The sequence below is a fragment of the Natrix helvetica genome (genome assembly GCF_964273705.1).
Source record: "Natrix helvetica genome assembly, chromosome: 4".
Lineage (NCBI taxonomy): Eukaryota > Metazoa > Chordata > Lepidosauria > Squamata > Natricidae > Natrix > Natrix helvetica.
In genome coordinates this window covers 93,033,402-93,049,861 of record NC_138550.1, presented here as the reverse complement: position 1 = coordinate 93,049,861, position 16,460 = coordinate 93,033,402, and the positions used below count along the sequence as shown (strand labels likewise).

The 16,460-nt window shown below is 35.8% G+C and overlaps 1 protein-coding gene across 3 annotated transcripts in view; it reads left to right on the top strand.

Annotated features, from left to right (window-relative positions):
- The window catches only part of PIGN (phosphatidylinositol glycan anchor biosynthesis class N), a 70,304-nt gene that overhangs the window by 27,172 nt on the left and 26,672 nt on the right, over positions 1 to 16,460 (top strand). For all 3 annotated transcript variants that reach the window (XM_081951377.1, XM_081951378.1, XM_081951379.1), the window contains exons 15-20: positions 328 to 467; positions 1,501 to 1,600; positions 3,090 to 3,182; positions 5,264 to 5,355; positions 9,389 to 9,503; positions 13,494 to 13,602. In XM_081951377.1, the coding sequence (XP_081807503.1) occupies positions 328 to 467; positions 1,501 to 1,600; positions 3,090 to 3,182; positions 5,264 to 5,355; positions 9,389 to 9,503; positions 13,494 to 13,602 (649 nt within the window). The remainder of the gene's footprint in view (positions 1 to 327; positions 468 to 1,500; positions 1,601 to 3,089; positions 3,183 to 5,263; positions 5,356 to 9,388; positions 9,504 to 13,493; positions 13,603 to 16,460) is intronic.

Below are 16,460 nucleotides of genomic sequence, written 5' to 3'. Positions count from 1 at the left end.
ACTGAACCCTTCCAGTTAGAGGAGGCGTGGCCAACAATTTCATAATTCAGTCTCTTCGCTAATGGACAAAGTTAACCCATGCATGGATTCTCCTCGCAGTGCACATAGAAGGACCCTTCAGATAAGTCAACGGTCGATTTGCATCAGAGAGCAGGTAGATATATGGTAACTGGGGCTGCTGCCCCAGATGATTGTCCTAGCGTGAATTACACTGAGATGATTTTTATATTTGTTGTATGTTTCAAAACCTGGTGAATATTTGGATATGTTTAAATAGATATTTACAGTGTTACAATAATCAAATAACATTAACATTTCTATTTTCAGGTGCCTGACAAGTTTTTCCAATGTGTGTTTGCAGCTATTGGAGTTTTGATAGCCTTTTTTCTCTTCATTCAAAGCTTGCCTTGGACCTACTACATATATTGCCTATTACCAGTCCCTGTGTGGTATGCAGTTTTAAAAGAGTAAGATTTTAAAAAACAAATGAATAAGTCCGTCAGTCAATCAGCCCCCCCCTCTCTCCCTCCCTCCCTCTGTGTGTGTGTGTGTGTGTGTTTGTGTGTGTGTGTGTAAAAGGGAAGAATGTATCCATGTTCCTGGATCTGAAGCCATTTGGGTTTTCTCATTTCATTTTGTGGTTTTCTAAAACCCTTCACATTCAGTATGTGCTGCTTTCAAAATGCAAGGTTAGTATATGAAGTGGTGGATGCTAGGGTTTCTGTGAGGTTTTAAAAAATGCATATTTTTAGTAGATTCACATAGACTTTTACTAGCAAGAAAATGAAAGAAAGGGATGGTTGACATATGAAGCAGAAGGAAGGTAGACTGGTAGATCAATAACATTTGATCTTGAGTCTCACTTTGTGTCTTTCAAAAGTTAGGGATGCTGACTTTACTTCAGAATGTACAACAAACTAAGAGTAAGAGTAATTGCATCTTCTGTAGGTTAAAAAAATGATTATGGAGTTTTTTTTCTGGCTCATTTTAGGAAATAGTGCCTTTCGTGCATTCTGTAATAAGCAGATTTACTAAGTTGTGTTTCAATTTTATGAAATGTACTTTTGCGAATACTGATGGAATAGATGTACAGTTCCCAGATAGGACATTGTTCTACCCTGGAATTCAGGGTAGATTTACTATTTAAGAAACTAGTAACAAGTTTACAGTATTGCGCTCGGATGACATAGCACAAGGTTTGAGAGCCACTAGAGACAATGTCGAAAAATTATTGAGACACTAGGGGGCACAATAAACCAGAAAGTTGGGAATCTCTGGCACAGATAAAGCAGATATCCCTGATAGATAGTTTGAATTTAACTATCTTGGAGAAATTTGTTCATGTTCGTTTTTAATTCAATCTTCCCAATCTAGCGACCTCTGGTTATACTATAATATACCATCCCTCTCAATTAGGAAATGTTGCTTCGCTTTTATTTCTTATTTTTATGTAGCTTTTGGTCTAATAAGAAATTTATTTATAATAATGTTTGCCTCTAGATACCCTGTTATCCATGTATTGATCACATTTCTCTTGAATGTTCAGCGGACTCAATTTTCTGGATTCTTAGTAATGTATGCTGTAGGGATTGAAATATTAGTAAGTAATTTGGCTAATAGCCTTCTAATATTATTTGTGGGGGAGAGGATGTAAGATGGAGGACAGGCAGCAAGGGCTGTAAAGAGGTCTTCCAAAAATAAATTAGGGTTTTCTTTTTTAAATATATACATGAGTATTTTATATTTTAACTCATTTTTAATCTACCGTATTTTTCGGAGTATAAGACGTACCTTTTTTCCTCAAAAAAGAGGCTGAAAATCTAGGCGCATCTTATACATCCAATACAGCATTTTTTTGCCTCACGAAGCCCCGCACCTTCACCAAAATGACCGTGCATACCCTTATGGAGGCTTTCAGAGAGCTTGTGGGGGCTGGGGAAGGCAGAAATGAGCAAAAAATGGGCGGTTTTTGCCCCCCCAACCCCCAGCAGCACTCTATAAGCTTCCATAAGGACATGCATGCAATTTTTTTGACAAAAAGGGCCTGTTTTTGTGAAAAATGGGATGTTTTCTGCTCATTTTTGCCCCCCTCCACCACCCAAGGAGCGCTCTGCAAGCCCCCCCAAGGCTATTCATGCCTTTTTAAAAAAAAACGGGCCTGTTTTCGTGAAAAACGGGCCATTTTTGGGAGGTTTGCAAAGTGCAAAAACTTTTTTTTTCCCCTTTAGGAAAGCTCTTTAGTTAGAGCGATTGATGAGAATTACATTGATCAAGTGCTGTGCCAGCAGAAACAAGTCTTAGGTGCTGCAGATTTTCAGTGATTTCCTTCTCCAGCACAGGGATAAATACACCTGGAAACATCTACCTACCTACCTACTCTCTCTCTCTTCCTACCTACCTACTGTATTTCTCTCTCTCTCCCTCTCTCTCCATCTACCTACCTACCTACCTACCTACCTTCTCTCTCTCTCTCTCCCTACTTATCTACTGTATTTCTCTCTCTTTCTATTTCTCTCTGTATCCCTCTACCTACCTACCTACACCCCCCCCTCTCTCCCTCCCTACCTACTGTGTTTCTCTATCTCTATTTCTCTCTGTCTACCTACCTACCTACCCAACTATTATCTCTCCCTACCTACCTACTGTATTTTTCTCTCTTTCTCTCCTTTTCTATCCCTCTACCTACCTACCTACTTTTTTTAAAAAAATTGCCTCTTCAAAACCTTGGTGCGTCTTATACTCCGATGCGTCTTATACTCCGAAAAATACGATATATTTAATCGCTCTATATATGTATTTTTATATTTTTAACTCATTTTAATCTATTTTTAATCTACACTGGACTTTTACGAAAGAACATATAGTGTGGCTACCATTTGTTTTAGATACATTTTTAACAATATTATTTGTGTATAATTTTTATAGATACAGATGATTAAAATAAAAACACATAAAATAACAAAAGAATCCAATAAAAATATGTTTTGAGAAATTAAAAATCATTATGAAATTTTGTATCTGAGGAGAATATCAGTTCTTTATTAAACCAGGTTCTTTTATTTCCATTTGTATATATTTGTGTGAATTAGGTTTTCTCCTTCTTCTATCGCTCCGCTCTTACCTTTGGCTTGATTGTGTTTTCTACGTGGCCTGTGGTCATTCGACTGTGGATCCAAGCAAAGGTATTTTCTGCATAAGGAGATTTGGTAGAATGGTTATGATCACTCCCCCAGAGAAATGCACATTTCCATTTGAAGTTCATGAACACTTTATTTAAATTAAAAAGCAGTTCTTTGCAAATGCATAGGAAATATTTGGAAGAGTAAATAGTTATCTGCCTTTTGGTAGTTTGCTAGCCATAGCTACCTTCTTGCAAGTCATGTACACTATTTTGGAAACCTTGTGTTCAAGCATAGTTTTAAACAAGAATGGTTTTCTGTGAAACATTTTATGCTTCAGTGACATGATCTTCTTAAAGGAATCCAAATGGCAATGATACGTTTAAGGCAATAATGGGTGGATGCTTCTACAGACTATCCTTGACTTACAACAGTTCATTTAGTGACTGTTCAAAGTTACAATGGCACTGAAAAAGTGACTTATGACCATTTTTCACAGTTATGACTGTTGCAGCATCCCTAGGATCATATGATCAAAATTAAGAAAAGTCTTAAATTGGTGCAGAATTCTTTATATTAATCATAGTAATAATATAAAGATAATCCTTGACTTACTATCACAATCGGAAGCAGGATGACTGTTGCTAAGTGATCATAAGTGCTAAGTGATGCACCTGATTTTACAACCTTTTTTTAGTTCAGTTATTAAGCAAATCCAACTTTTCCCATTGAATTTGCTTGATAGAGGTCCCCGGGAAGGTTTCAGATGATAATCACATGACCCCAGGACATTGCAACCATCATAAATACATGCTAGTTGCCAAATGTATGAAGTTTGACCATGTGACTGCAGGGATGCTGAAACAGTAATAAGTGTGAGTGCTGGGTATAAGTCATTTTTTTCGGCACTAATTTTGAATAGTTATGAAATGAATATTGGTAAGTCAAAGAGCACCTGTACATCGGCTAACTTATTTGAAGGGAAAGTAAAAAAGTTTTTTAAGTCAAGTGATTGGGTTAACTTTCTTAACAACAGGCAGAAGTGCTACCTTTTCAAATGTTTATTTTGACTTCCAAGTTTAGCCTATCATCCTGGGATTTATTTATAATTTCTTATTCAAGTACTAATATGTTCTGATATTGGTTTTCTGTTTGCTTTTTTTGAGTTCAGCTAAAGTTAGCTTTTATCTGAACTGTAAAACAATGAAATGAAAAGTGTAATAAAAAAGAGAATACACAGGTTTCCTGAAATGTGATTCAGTTTGAGACAGTCATTGTGGGAGCTTCATCCCTGGAAGCTTTAAAGAAGAGACGGGACTGCCTTCTGTCAGAGGAGGTGTAGGGTCTCCTGCTTGGGGGGGGGGGGTTGGACTAGATCTGTTTATCTGTTATCTAAACTCAGTGAAATCATTAATAGTGCTGTATAGCTTAGAGATATTCTGAAATAATTCTATATCAGGTCAGTAGGGATTCCATTCCTTTTTTGCACATAGCTATATCACACAGAGACTGGTGGCTCAGTGGATAAGACACAAAGCTTGTCGATCAGAAAGATTGGCAATTCGGTGGTTCGAATCTCTAGGGCCGCATAACGGAGTTAGTTCCCATTACTTGTCCCAGCTTCTGCCAACCTAGCAGTACGAAAGCATGTAAAAGTGCAAATAGAAAAATAGGAACCACCTTTGGTGGGTAACAGCGTTCTGTGTGCCTTTGACGGAGACGTCTTTGAACAGCGCTGGCTCTTCAGCTTTGAAATGGAGATGATCACTGCCCCCTGGATTCGGGAACAACTAGCACATGTGTGCGAGGGGAACCTTTACTTTTACCTTTATATCACACAGGTATTAATGGCAGTTATTTCCACATTTTGACCACTTTGTAGTAAGGGTGAGCACTTACTTACTCTTGTTACTTGGCCTACTAAATACCCTGCCCCACACTTTACATTACGCTCTCTTAGAATGATTCTTTCAAGCAATATTGAAATTTTACATGCACCCACACACACCAGAAATTTACATTTTGAATTCATACAATTTTAGGTAGAAATTTATATAACTTTATTTGAAATGTTTCCTACATACATTAATATTTAAACATTATGTTTCTATTTGTATGTGTAACTTACTTGTTTTTTGCCATAGGCCACAGTGCTAAGTTGGATTCTCTCGTGTTTGCTCCTGGCAATCTTCCCTTTGATGCCAGTGATAGGAAGAGAATCAAATATCTCTTTAGTGTAAGTATGAATCAGCTTTCTTCACATTACCACTTTCATATAATCATATTCTAATTTCATCTAATTCTTGTCTCTAGAAGGGAAATATGTTATCGGAATTCAAATAATTTATTCTTGAAACCCAAAATTAAAGTCACATAATTATGGTAGTGGAGAAAGGTAATTATTGATGTAAGTTTTTGAAGTTGTCAGATGAGAACTTCATTATCAGAATGGTTCACATTCTTTTCTTCAAAGAAGGATATTCTAAAATAGTGGGTTTCTAAACTTATTCTTTCTGGAACAAAAATTCTGCTGATTCTTATTCTTGTTTCAAACTGAAGATTATAATTTGCTGGTGATTTCTACTTTATGTAAGCTATAAAAATTATAGTGTAGACCAGGGGTGTCAAACTTGGGGAGTCATGTTTTTTTTAAATATTTTTTTTATTTTCAAACAAACATAAACATGCAAAACATATAACATAAAAAACTTCTTCAACTAAATACAGTTGTCGATTGGTTATAAAATCTTTCTCCGTCCTTTCCATAGTCATCACTTGAGCTTTATCAAAAATCACTTATTGTCAATCAAATATCTTTGTATACATTATTATTGTACTTCATTTGTTTAATTATCACTATTGTTTCACCATTTTAAACAAGATATTCTAAATATGTATCCATTTATATTATGATGATTCATTATATCATCTTCAATATATCCAATAATAAATATTTTTTTTGTATCCTATTTTAAATCATTCTATTATTTTAGCATTAATAATGTTCTCTAATGATTTTCAATTTCATGTTTTTTCCATTATTAGTATCATCAATCTAATATACATTTATACAAATTATTATAATTGTTAAACTTCCATTAAGCATAGCTATTATTACATCATTTTTATATGAGGCATATTAAATTTGAAGTAAATTTATATTATGGCATTTCATTACATCATCCTGAAATCATCCAATGATATTACATCTTTATATTCTATTCTATATAGAATTATTTATCTTTTATAAAAAGGCTTTTCAACACCATCTCCATCATCCTCACAGTTTATATAAAATTTCATATTATCAATCTAGTATATATAAATGCTTTTATTATCGTTGATCATTTATTTGGCTATAGCTATTATTACTTTATCTTATACATAATACTCAAAGTTTAACTACATTTAACTAAATTTTATTGTGACATTTCATTTCATCATCCGGTATCCTTCCAGAAATAGTGCAGTCCAATATCTCTTGCCATTTGTAGAATCTGTATTCTAAGTGTTTTCTTGATAAGTCTTATGTGGACTCCTCTTGACAACTTGTTGTTCATTGGATATCTTAAAAGAATTCAAAACCCTCCATCTGTTCCTTTCATCTGCTTGACTTTTGTTATCACTGGTGCTTCTGCCGAAATTATTCTCATTGTTTCTGCCAAATTTTCTCCCCTATCTTCATCTATGTTTTGACATCTGAGATAGAGTTCCAGTTCATCGATCTCTCCATTCTGTATTCTGCACTTATCATTTCCCTCCACACTCGATTTGCTGTCAATGTCAACAATTTTCTTATCACTTTCATATTTCTCTGTAGTTTTTTTTAACTCTGTCCTCAAATTTCATCGTTGTTTTATAAGTATTCTCAACTCTTCCCTCTGTACTTTCTGTTTTGATATTTTGTATTTGGATCTATAAATTCAAGACTCTTTTCAATTCTCTCTGTAGTTATTAAGAGTTTTTGAATTTCTAACATAATTTTTTGCAATGTTAGTTCCTTTTCTTCTTCATATAGTGCCATTTTTTCAAGTTATAGACACTGCCACTAAAACAACTAAGGCTTTTGCTAGATTTCAAACAAATTCAGTGAAGTTTTTTCCACTGACCCTTTCAGTAAACCAAGCTGATAGCTTTGTAATATCAGATGTTGCAAAGCCTCTAGCCACTAGATGGCAGTGTTACATCTTTTCCCTCTGTTTTTGGCTCTCTTTTCTAAACTCCAAACTCCAGAAAGGGTTTTTATCCGGAAAGAGAAAAAAAAATGTTTAAAGATTACAATCCGGCTGAGCCTTGCGAGGAAAGAGGCTTTTAATCCACAAACACAAAAAATGGGAAAAGTGTAGAGGAAGAAGGGAAAAAAATACCAGTCCAGTTTAAAAGTAAGAGGCATTTGTAAAAAGTCAGTCCATAAAAAACAAACAAAATTAAAGTGAAAAAGATAACACGATAGTTTTAAACCTGGGTAAATTCGCAGCTTGTTTCTTTCTGTCTTCAATTTTATTTTAACTCTAAGTCTTTTGGGTTTTCTCTTCTCTAATAATAAAGATTTTTCTCACCATTTCGATGCACTGTCTCTCCTGTGCTGCTTCCGTTTCAGGGGCTTCTGTAGCCATATTGGCTGCTTCTCTTGTAGCCGGCAAAAAGAGCTTTTTCCTGGATCAATCAGGGGCTTTGCGATGTCCCTGAGATCAGCAGGACATGCCCTTCACTATCACCGTTCCTTCAGAACGGTTTAGATCCAAAAGGATCGTATAGCAACAGAGATATCGACAGCAATCCTGGAGCCCCAAGATTGCATGTTGTGTCATTGCGACGTCAAGCCCCACCCAGGCCAAACTTGGGGAGTCATGTTGTTGTCACGTGATGTATCACAACTCCCCCCCCTTCAGTAAAAGGAGGGTGGGCATGGGCAGCACATGACACCCCTGGCCTGCGGGGTGCGAGTTTGACACCCTTTGTGTAGAACTTTTCTCTTATTTTTGAACTTCTCTTTTATCAGTGAAAAACAATTTTTTAAAAATTGGAACAAAATGGATCTAGAAGTTTACACATAGGCCTCTTACATTCTCATAACAGATGTAAAGAAGAGATGAGTCACATACTGGATCCATGTATCATGCTGACCCAGAGAACAGTTTATTTGGTTCTCTTTCAGCAGGAGACTGTAATAGGATCAGATAGAAATGGAAGAGAAATGGAAAAGAAAGAACAAGTATGAAGCAGCAAGGAAAACACCCTTGATGTCATTCTTAAGTGAAAAGCGTGTATTATCCTGTAAAATAGATGCTTATAATAAAACAAAACTCCAAATACCATGGAAATCTTTTTTAGGGATATTCCATTATCTAATCTATTATCTAATGTAGTGGTTCTCAACCTGCAGGTCGAGACCCCTTTGGGGGTCGAACGACCCTTTTACAGGGGTCGCCTAAGACCATTGGAAAACACATATTTTTGAAAAAATACGGAAAACATAAAATAATCTTATGGTTGGGGGTCACCTCAACATGAGGAACTGTATTAAAGGGTCATGGCATTAGGAAGGTTGAGACCCACTGATCTAGTGGTTAAAACATAAAGTTAGAAAGTGGGAGATGAGAGTTCAAAGTCCTATCTTGGCCAACCTTAAAAGTCAGCTGGGTGACCTTAGGCCAGTCACTCTCAGCCCAGTTTTTGTGGGGGGGGGGGAAAGGAGGAGGAAGGTGGATAGATAGGTTCAATGCCTTGAGTTATTTTTAAAAATAATAATGGTAGGATACCATTAATAAATATAATAATGGACAGATTTTTTAATGAGCACCAAGACTCCATTCCGAAGTAAATCCAACCTTCTTAATTTTTTTTTTAGAGTCAGTGGTTTAGAAAAGTATTGGTCAGAGTTTTAAAAGGCACCAGCAGAATTAATCTTTTTTTTTTTTTTTACCAAAAATAATTATCTGATCATTTAAGGGCAGCTACTAGCAATAAACCAAATGCAAGTTTGAAAGCTTGGTGTATTTATTTTTTATTTATTTAGTAAACAAATTTATATGGCCACCCAATTCACACACAAATGATTCCAAGTAATATTGAATTATGATAGGGCAGAAGATCATTCTTAATAGATTTGTCAGTTTTGAACCTTTTTTTTTGACTCCCTGGAGCTTAGATTAATGTCTTATTCATGTTGCATAGTTGCACTTTTGTGATTAATTTAATTTTTTTAAAGAAATAATTCCTACAGAAACATCTTTGAAAAGCACTCACAAATAGTTTATCTTTTACAGAACAGCAGCTGGCTTGCTAATTATATTGATAGCTTTGTCCTACTTAGTGACATTTTTTCGGAGGAGCAAAAATAAATATTTGCATCATAAAGATCTCAAAATATATCTATTTCAGGTAAGTAAGTTCTATAAATATGCATTGTTGAGAAGTATAACATTTGTTGCTTTGAAAAATCAGCTTTGTGTATTTTTGGGTCCACATCAATTTTAATCAACTGCTTTTCAGTTATTTCAGTTATTTTTTAAATTTACATTTTAAAAAAATCTGCTAAGTTATACACCAGCATCTCCAAACAACAAAATGAATTGTATATGTACTTTCTATATATTTTTAAGACCTGGAATCCTTCATAGGTACTATGTCAAGGTTCCAGATCGCATCCTCATTCAAATAAAAGTCCGAGGCTAGAGATTCCCCAAAGTTCCAATTTATTAGAGAAGCCATGCTGGCACATCTGGTAAAACCCAAACTGAAAGTTTCCAGGTTTTCCCCACCCAGTTGAAAGTTCAAGACCCTGCCTCAGCACCCACATGTCCATCACATGGCCCAATCAATCATTCCTCCCATCCATGTCAGTCCATGTGCAGGGACAAGATGACCTTGACTTTCTGAGAAGGAATGTTATTTTGGCTACATATCTCACATGCTCCATATAACCCCCCCTCCCAGTTTCCCACAGTAGAATATGTTTGAATATGTGGCAGGCTTGAGGCCCAATACAAGGATGGCTTCCAAGTCTGACATGTTACTCTTTTGGACAAGTGGAGAACCCTTCACCATAATGTGATACTATGATGCTAGAATTCGGAATAAATACAGAATCTTAGAAACAGCCAGAAGATTTTCCAACTCTCTTTTATTAGTAGTTTAATTAAGATGGAGACTTTCACAACAGTCTGAATCATTTCCTCCCTCCACGTGTTTGCCACTTGGACCTAATATCTTGGATAAGCTATCAATGTATTCCCTCCTTAAACATTGATTGCTCATGTTTAATATTCTTTTTATTATTCTCCAATATCCCCACAGTTTCTCACACTGAGCTTCTACATTAGAAAGAATCACTTTTGAAACTGGTTGGATTGGGTGTTTAGGAAAATTTACACTGACCCATTAACAAACTCATTATTCAAGATACATCAATAAAATCAGTAGGGAAACTAGCCCTCAACTTGCATCATCTACTCATGCAGACTCCCTCATTCAATATTGCTGGGGTTGTGGTCTTCACTCACATGTTACCTCCAAAATGGTTCTCCCAAAAGGAACATCACTAGCTAGGAGAGCCAGGTCTATAAACAGATTTTCTCACAAAACAGTCTATGACTTGATGTCAAACAATCCTAGGAAAAGGGATTTGCTAACCTGGCAAGCAAGGAGGTTCCATCTAAGATGCTATCCAGTTTGCATGTGATGATGGACAGGGAATAGATGTGGACATCCAGAAAAAAATATACCTCAGTGTTCTTTTGCTGTATCCCTCAACTTCTCCTCCTCCTCCTCCTCCTTCTTTTCCTGAACCCCGTGTGGGGAATGCTTAATAAAACAACACATTCTTAATTCAGCGGTGGTCTAGTAAGGTAGAAATTATTCCTCTGGTGATGTTATAGAAATTGTCCAAATATATTCTGCATAGAATCCAAATGCTGGAATGCTAATACTGGAAAGCAGTTATATTTTCCAGAGAGAAATTTTGGTGTTACGATAGTGAAGAATATATAATGTTTCACAACAATTTTAAAAGAAGATATTAATCCAATTACACCAAGAAAACTGGGACCTTTTATTCTGCTTTTCCAATTAGGACTACAGGTAGTCCTCGATATACAACAGTTCATTTGGTGACCATTTAAATTTACAATGGCACTGAAAAAAAGTGACCATTTGTCACACTTATGACCATTGTATCATCCCCATGGTCATGTGATCAAAATTCAGATACTTGGCAACTGACTTATATTTATGATGGTTGCACTTTCCTGGGGCCATGTGATCACTTTTTGTGGCCTTCTGACAAGCAAAGTCAAGCCAAATTCACTTAACAACCGGGTTATTTATTTAACAACTGCAGTGATTCATTTAACAACTGTACCAAGAAAGGTCATAAAATTGAGCAAAACTCACTTAACAAATGTCTCACTTAACAACAGAAATCTTGGCTCAGTTATGGTCTTAAATCAAGGATTACCTATATTCAAGTTGGCATAAATAATTTGTGCAGTCCGATTTGTGTTGGAGTGATTTTTTTGTGTTTGAGTGCATAGAGTTGAGATGCTGAAAAATTATAGTACTCAAATTGATGATCTTATGTTAAAATATTATCTGTACATCTTTTCTGAGGAAGAAGAAATATTAAGAGCTAGTCTGAGCACTATTTTAAAAATTAAAACATGTCCAGTAGATGTCACTGTAAATTTAAGATAAATGAAGTCATTGAAAGAAACTAATCCAGATTAAAATATATAAAGAATTGTCATTGTGTAGTTTTGCTATAGACTTGGAATTAGATATTGAATTTTTTTTCTCACATGATTTCAATTTTTGGATCACTCTGTAAAAGTTTGAAACATTACAAAAATGTACTTTTTTTGCTGAAAAAATAGTACATTTTTCCAATAGTAGAGAGCCTTGGATTAATCCTTATCTCCCCAGACGGCCCTTTTGGTAAAAATCTGATACAGGTAGTCCTTGATTAACGACCATAGTTGAGCCCAAAATTTCTGTTGCTAAGTGAAGCAGTTGTTAAGTGAGTTTTTCACGACCTTTCTTGCCACAGTTGTTAAGTGAATCTCTGCAGTTGTTAAATTAGTAACACGGTTGTTACGTGAATCTGGCTTCCCCGTTGACTTTGCTCACCAGAAGGACGCAAAAGGTGATCACATGACCCAGGAACACTACAACCGCCATAAACATGAGCCAGTTACCAAATACCCAAATTTTGATTATGTGACCATGAGATTGTTGCAAGGGTCGTGTGAAAAACGTTCATAAGTCACTTTTTTCAGTGCCACTGTAACTTTGAATCGTCACTTATCAAATGGTTTAACTCGAGACTAGCTGTTTTTGTTAGGGGAGATAAGTAAGGTTGTTTTTTGTCCTTATACATGGAATAAGGACAAAAAACAATGGTTCTGTACCATTACATCTTCTGAACCATTATTTTGTGGCCCTTTCTAAACACATTAAGAAACTTGCTTTACTTTCCAATTATGGTTGGCATAACTGGTGCCAATTTATTGTGCCTTTTATTTGGTTCACTCCTCTCTTACTTTTATATGAGAAAACTGCTTTTTAACAATGAATTATTTCAATCCTTTTTTTGACACTCTAATAATATAGAGAGAAATGGATTTTGAATCATGCATACACTGTTTTTAATAGAATTAAAATAAGAACATTATGCCATTTTATTAGTATTTAAGTTTAAAGTCCAAATTACGGTACGTCACATAGGCACAGTGGGAAAAATGTCAGGCAGCTTAGCAACTTATTATGGCTTCTATGAACTGTCACATGATGACACATCAGGCAAAGTTCAATAAACCAACATAAAACTTGATGCCAAATGGCACTTGTTTGATGACCTCTAATTACTGCTCTAATCTGTAACTCTGAAATGGACTCCTATTGACAAATCTCCCTTTTAAATAAACTTCGTTGAAAGCCTCCTTCCTGAGTGCCTTTTTCTCTTATTTATTCAGTCTGGAGGAAATCAAGCATAAAATGCAGTTATGCAAGTATGAACCAACAGTTTGCTCTGGCAGTTCCTGAATGCATTCATGGTGATATCCAAAATACAATGGGGTTATACAATATCTTAACGAATAATGTTATCAAATGAAATTTTAAGCAATGGGTGGTTTTGAAGGTTTCTCTACCCCTCTCTCTTATACACAATTTCTTTTTATTTAAATCGTCAATTGAAGTTGATCATAATTCTTACAAAAGTGCTAACATTCCAGTTTTTTTTTAAAAAAAAACTTTTTTACCGTAGTCTTTGAAAAAAATCTGAATAGCCACTTTTCGTCTTGCTAGCATTTCTTAATGACTGCAATAAAGTGAAACCATTCTGATGAACTATTGATTATTTTATTTTTTGATTAGTTGCTGAGTCTGGTGGCATCAACATACATTGTGAACAGTACTCATAGCAGTCTTCAGAGCAAACAAGGATTGCCTATAATAAATCAGGTTATCAGCTGGATGACATTGGGTAAGCCTACCTCTCTCGACAGAGATTATTTTGGATAAAGATCTGTCAGGTACATATCAGAAATGCTGGTTTGCTGGTCTTTCTGCTATTGCTACACATGTTCTGTCATTGAGAAACATGATCTGAAGGATCATACTCTGATAAAGATTTGTAATTACATAAGTACAGGAATCCATATGCATTCTGTAATAATATAAGCAGATTTAACACACCATGATGAATATTTATTTTGAAGCAGATGAGAGATTGCATTAATTAGTGGTCTTGTTAAGTGTTGAGTGGGGTTCAACATAAGCAGCAGTGGATTAAGGGACTAAGTTTGCTACAGTTATTGATCCTGGAACTATATAGGAGTTACAAAGAATCGAGAAAGCAGCTAACAAAGCATATTGGGGGGGTGAATTTCTCAGTTTAATTTTCTTATTGGAAAAAATAATAATAATTTCAGAAATAAAAGGCTTTGCATGAACCTCCAAAGAACTGCTCTAAACATGAACACATAATAATATGTTAGTGTTGAATAATAAGTGCCCATCTCTTCTCAGCTATGAAGTTCACAATCTCTCACCTAATCTTCCAGATAAGGTTGTTGCAAACATAACAGGATTGAGGACAGCCACGTGCACTATGCTATAAATACATTCTATTAAGTGTTGCATATAGCAATAGAGTCAGGCAGATGCTGAGAGTTTATGAGCAACCATACATTCCTAAAAAAAAAAAAAGAGGATCACTAATAAACATAATGCATTCACTCCTCAACGTAAGGCAGTGTCTTAACAATTCCAACCTGTCCACTCCCTGCACTTGAAAATTATGTGAATTAGAACTGGGGATTTTCCAAGTTTTTGTAAGCCAGTGCTTGCTGATACTTGTTCTTATATGTGATTGTAGTGCATGATGCTTCTGCTTTTGCTTGCTGCTGCCAGTTAAGGGCAGGCAATCCCAATCTTTCATAAAGACTCTGCAGGCCAGGCTTGTTTGTTTTGAAAGCTCATTCTTGCCACTTCAAGCTGGCTGCTGTTCTCTCTGCCCTTCCCAATATTTGCCTTTTGTCCATCAGTTCCCTAGGAGTCAGAGCTGACATTTGGAGAGTGATCAGACTTAGAAGAGACATATTAATCCTAAGAAGTTTTATAACAGCTATAAGCCAGGGTGGGCCCGGTGAGATTTGTTCTCACACTTATCCAAATACATTCTTGTACTCGTCTAAAGTACAAGATCCTTATTCCTTGGGATTGCAGTTTCCTTTTCCTTTTCCTTGTTCTACCTGCTTTTCTTCATTTCGGCCTTACAATCCATCAAAAACACATTTTTATGTATTCTTCTGTTCTAAGTTGCAGTCAAAAACAAAACACCCCAACCACTTAAATAGTATAAATTGTTGCTTACTGTATCTCCTTCCAGAATATTTTGCTGGTTGGAACACTTGCTGAAAAAACATTAGTTAAAATCAGCATGTGAGCAGCAACAAAATGTGAGTTGTTGCTAATTGTTTTTAAGATTTATGTTTTGTGTTGTATACTTTAGGTACAGGTATCCTTGACTTACAACAGTTCATTTAGTGACCGTTCAAAGTTTCAACGGCAGTATAAAAAGTGACCTATAACTGTTGTTCGCAGTTACAACCTTTGCAGCATCCCCATGATCATGTGATCAAAATTAAGATGCTTGGCAATTGGTTCACATTTATGACCGTTGCTATGTCCCAAGGTCATGTGATTCCCTTTTGCGACCTGACAAGCAAAGTCAATGGGGAAACCAGATTCACTTAACAAGCAAGTTACTAACTTATCAACTGCAGGAAGGTAGGTCGTAAAATGGAGCATAACTCTCTTAACAAATGTCTCACTTACCAACAGAAAGTTTGGGCTCAATTGTGATCATAAGTTGAGGACTACCTGTATTTACTGCAGCACAATCTGATTGTGGCCTAGCTATTAGCAGTGGTTTTTGAAATCTACCTTGAAAGAATGTTATCTGGCATGGTTCTTCCTTCTTCAGAAATAGGAAGACTGGCTGTGGTTTCTTATCTGATCTTCATTTTCAGAAGCCTGGTTTCTTTCTGACTAGTCCATACGAATTAAGGCAATTATATAAATTCCAATCCTTATAATTAAGTATAGAGTCTTGGTTTAAATGTTGTGTGGTGGCAATGAAGAAGGGCTAGAATTGGGCAGATCTCAGTTCTAATCTAACCCCAGCCATAGAAACTGACTGGATACAGGGCCACCCCAGAGTTTTGGGTTGTGGGAGGACTGATCTTATTTAAAACTGTGTTTAAAATTAAATCATTTTCTATATCTTTGATGTGTTTATTCTTGGTATTTTCTTCCTTTTTTTGGTTTGACTTTTGACTTTTGTCGTTCTTTATTTCTACATTTTAAAGGAAATAATTTTTTTTAAAATTAAAACTTTGGGCTAGTCACTCACCCTCAGCCTACTTTATCTTACTGGGTGATTTTGTGAAGAAAAAGAGAAGAGGGAATGCTATATATGCTGATGTGAGCTCCTGAAGAAAGTAGATAACAAGCCTAAGAAAATATAATATTCCACTCTGTTGTTTGTAACTAAGGCTTGAGAAATAATTAATCAGCAGTAGAGTGAACTCTTTGACATCTGATTCTTTCCAGTTGCACAATCCTAGTCTTTTATGTCAGGAACCTCCCATCACCTGACTGCCTTGATCTAGGTTCTGCCCCATCACCCTTCGAATATTGATCTTGCATACGAGGCTTGGTAGAAACCTGATCAGATGTTCTCCGTGTTGTGTGCCAAGATGAATAAAGATCTTGAAAGTTTTGCCTCTGTACTTCCCTCACTTACCAGCTGACATGTGGGAAAACTATATAGGCTCC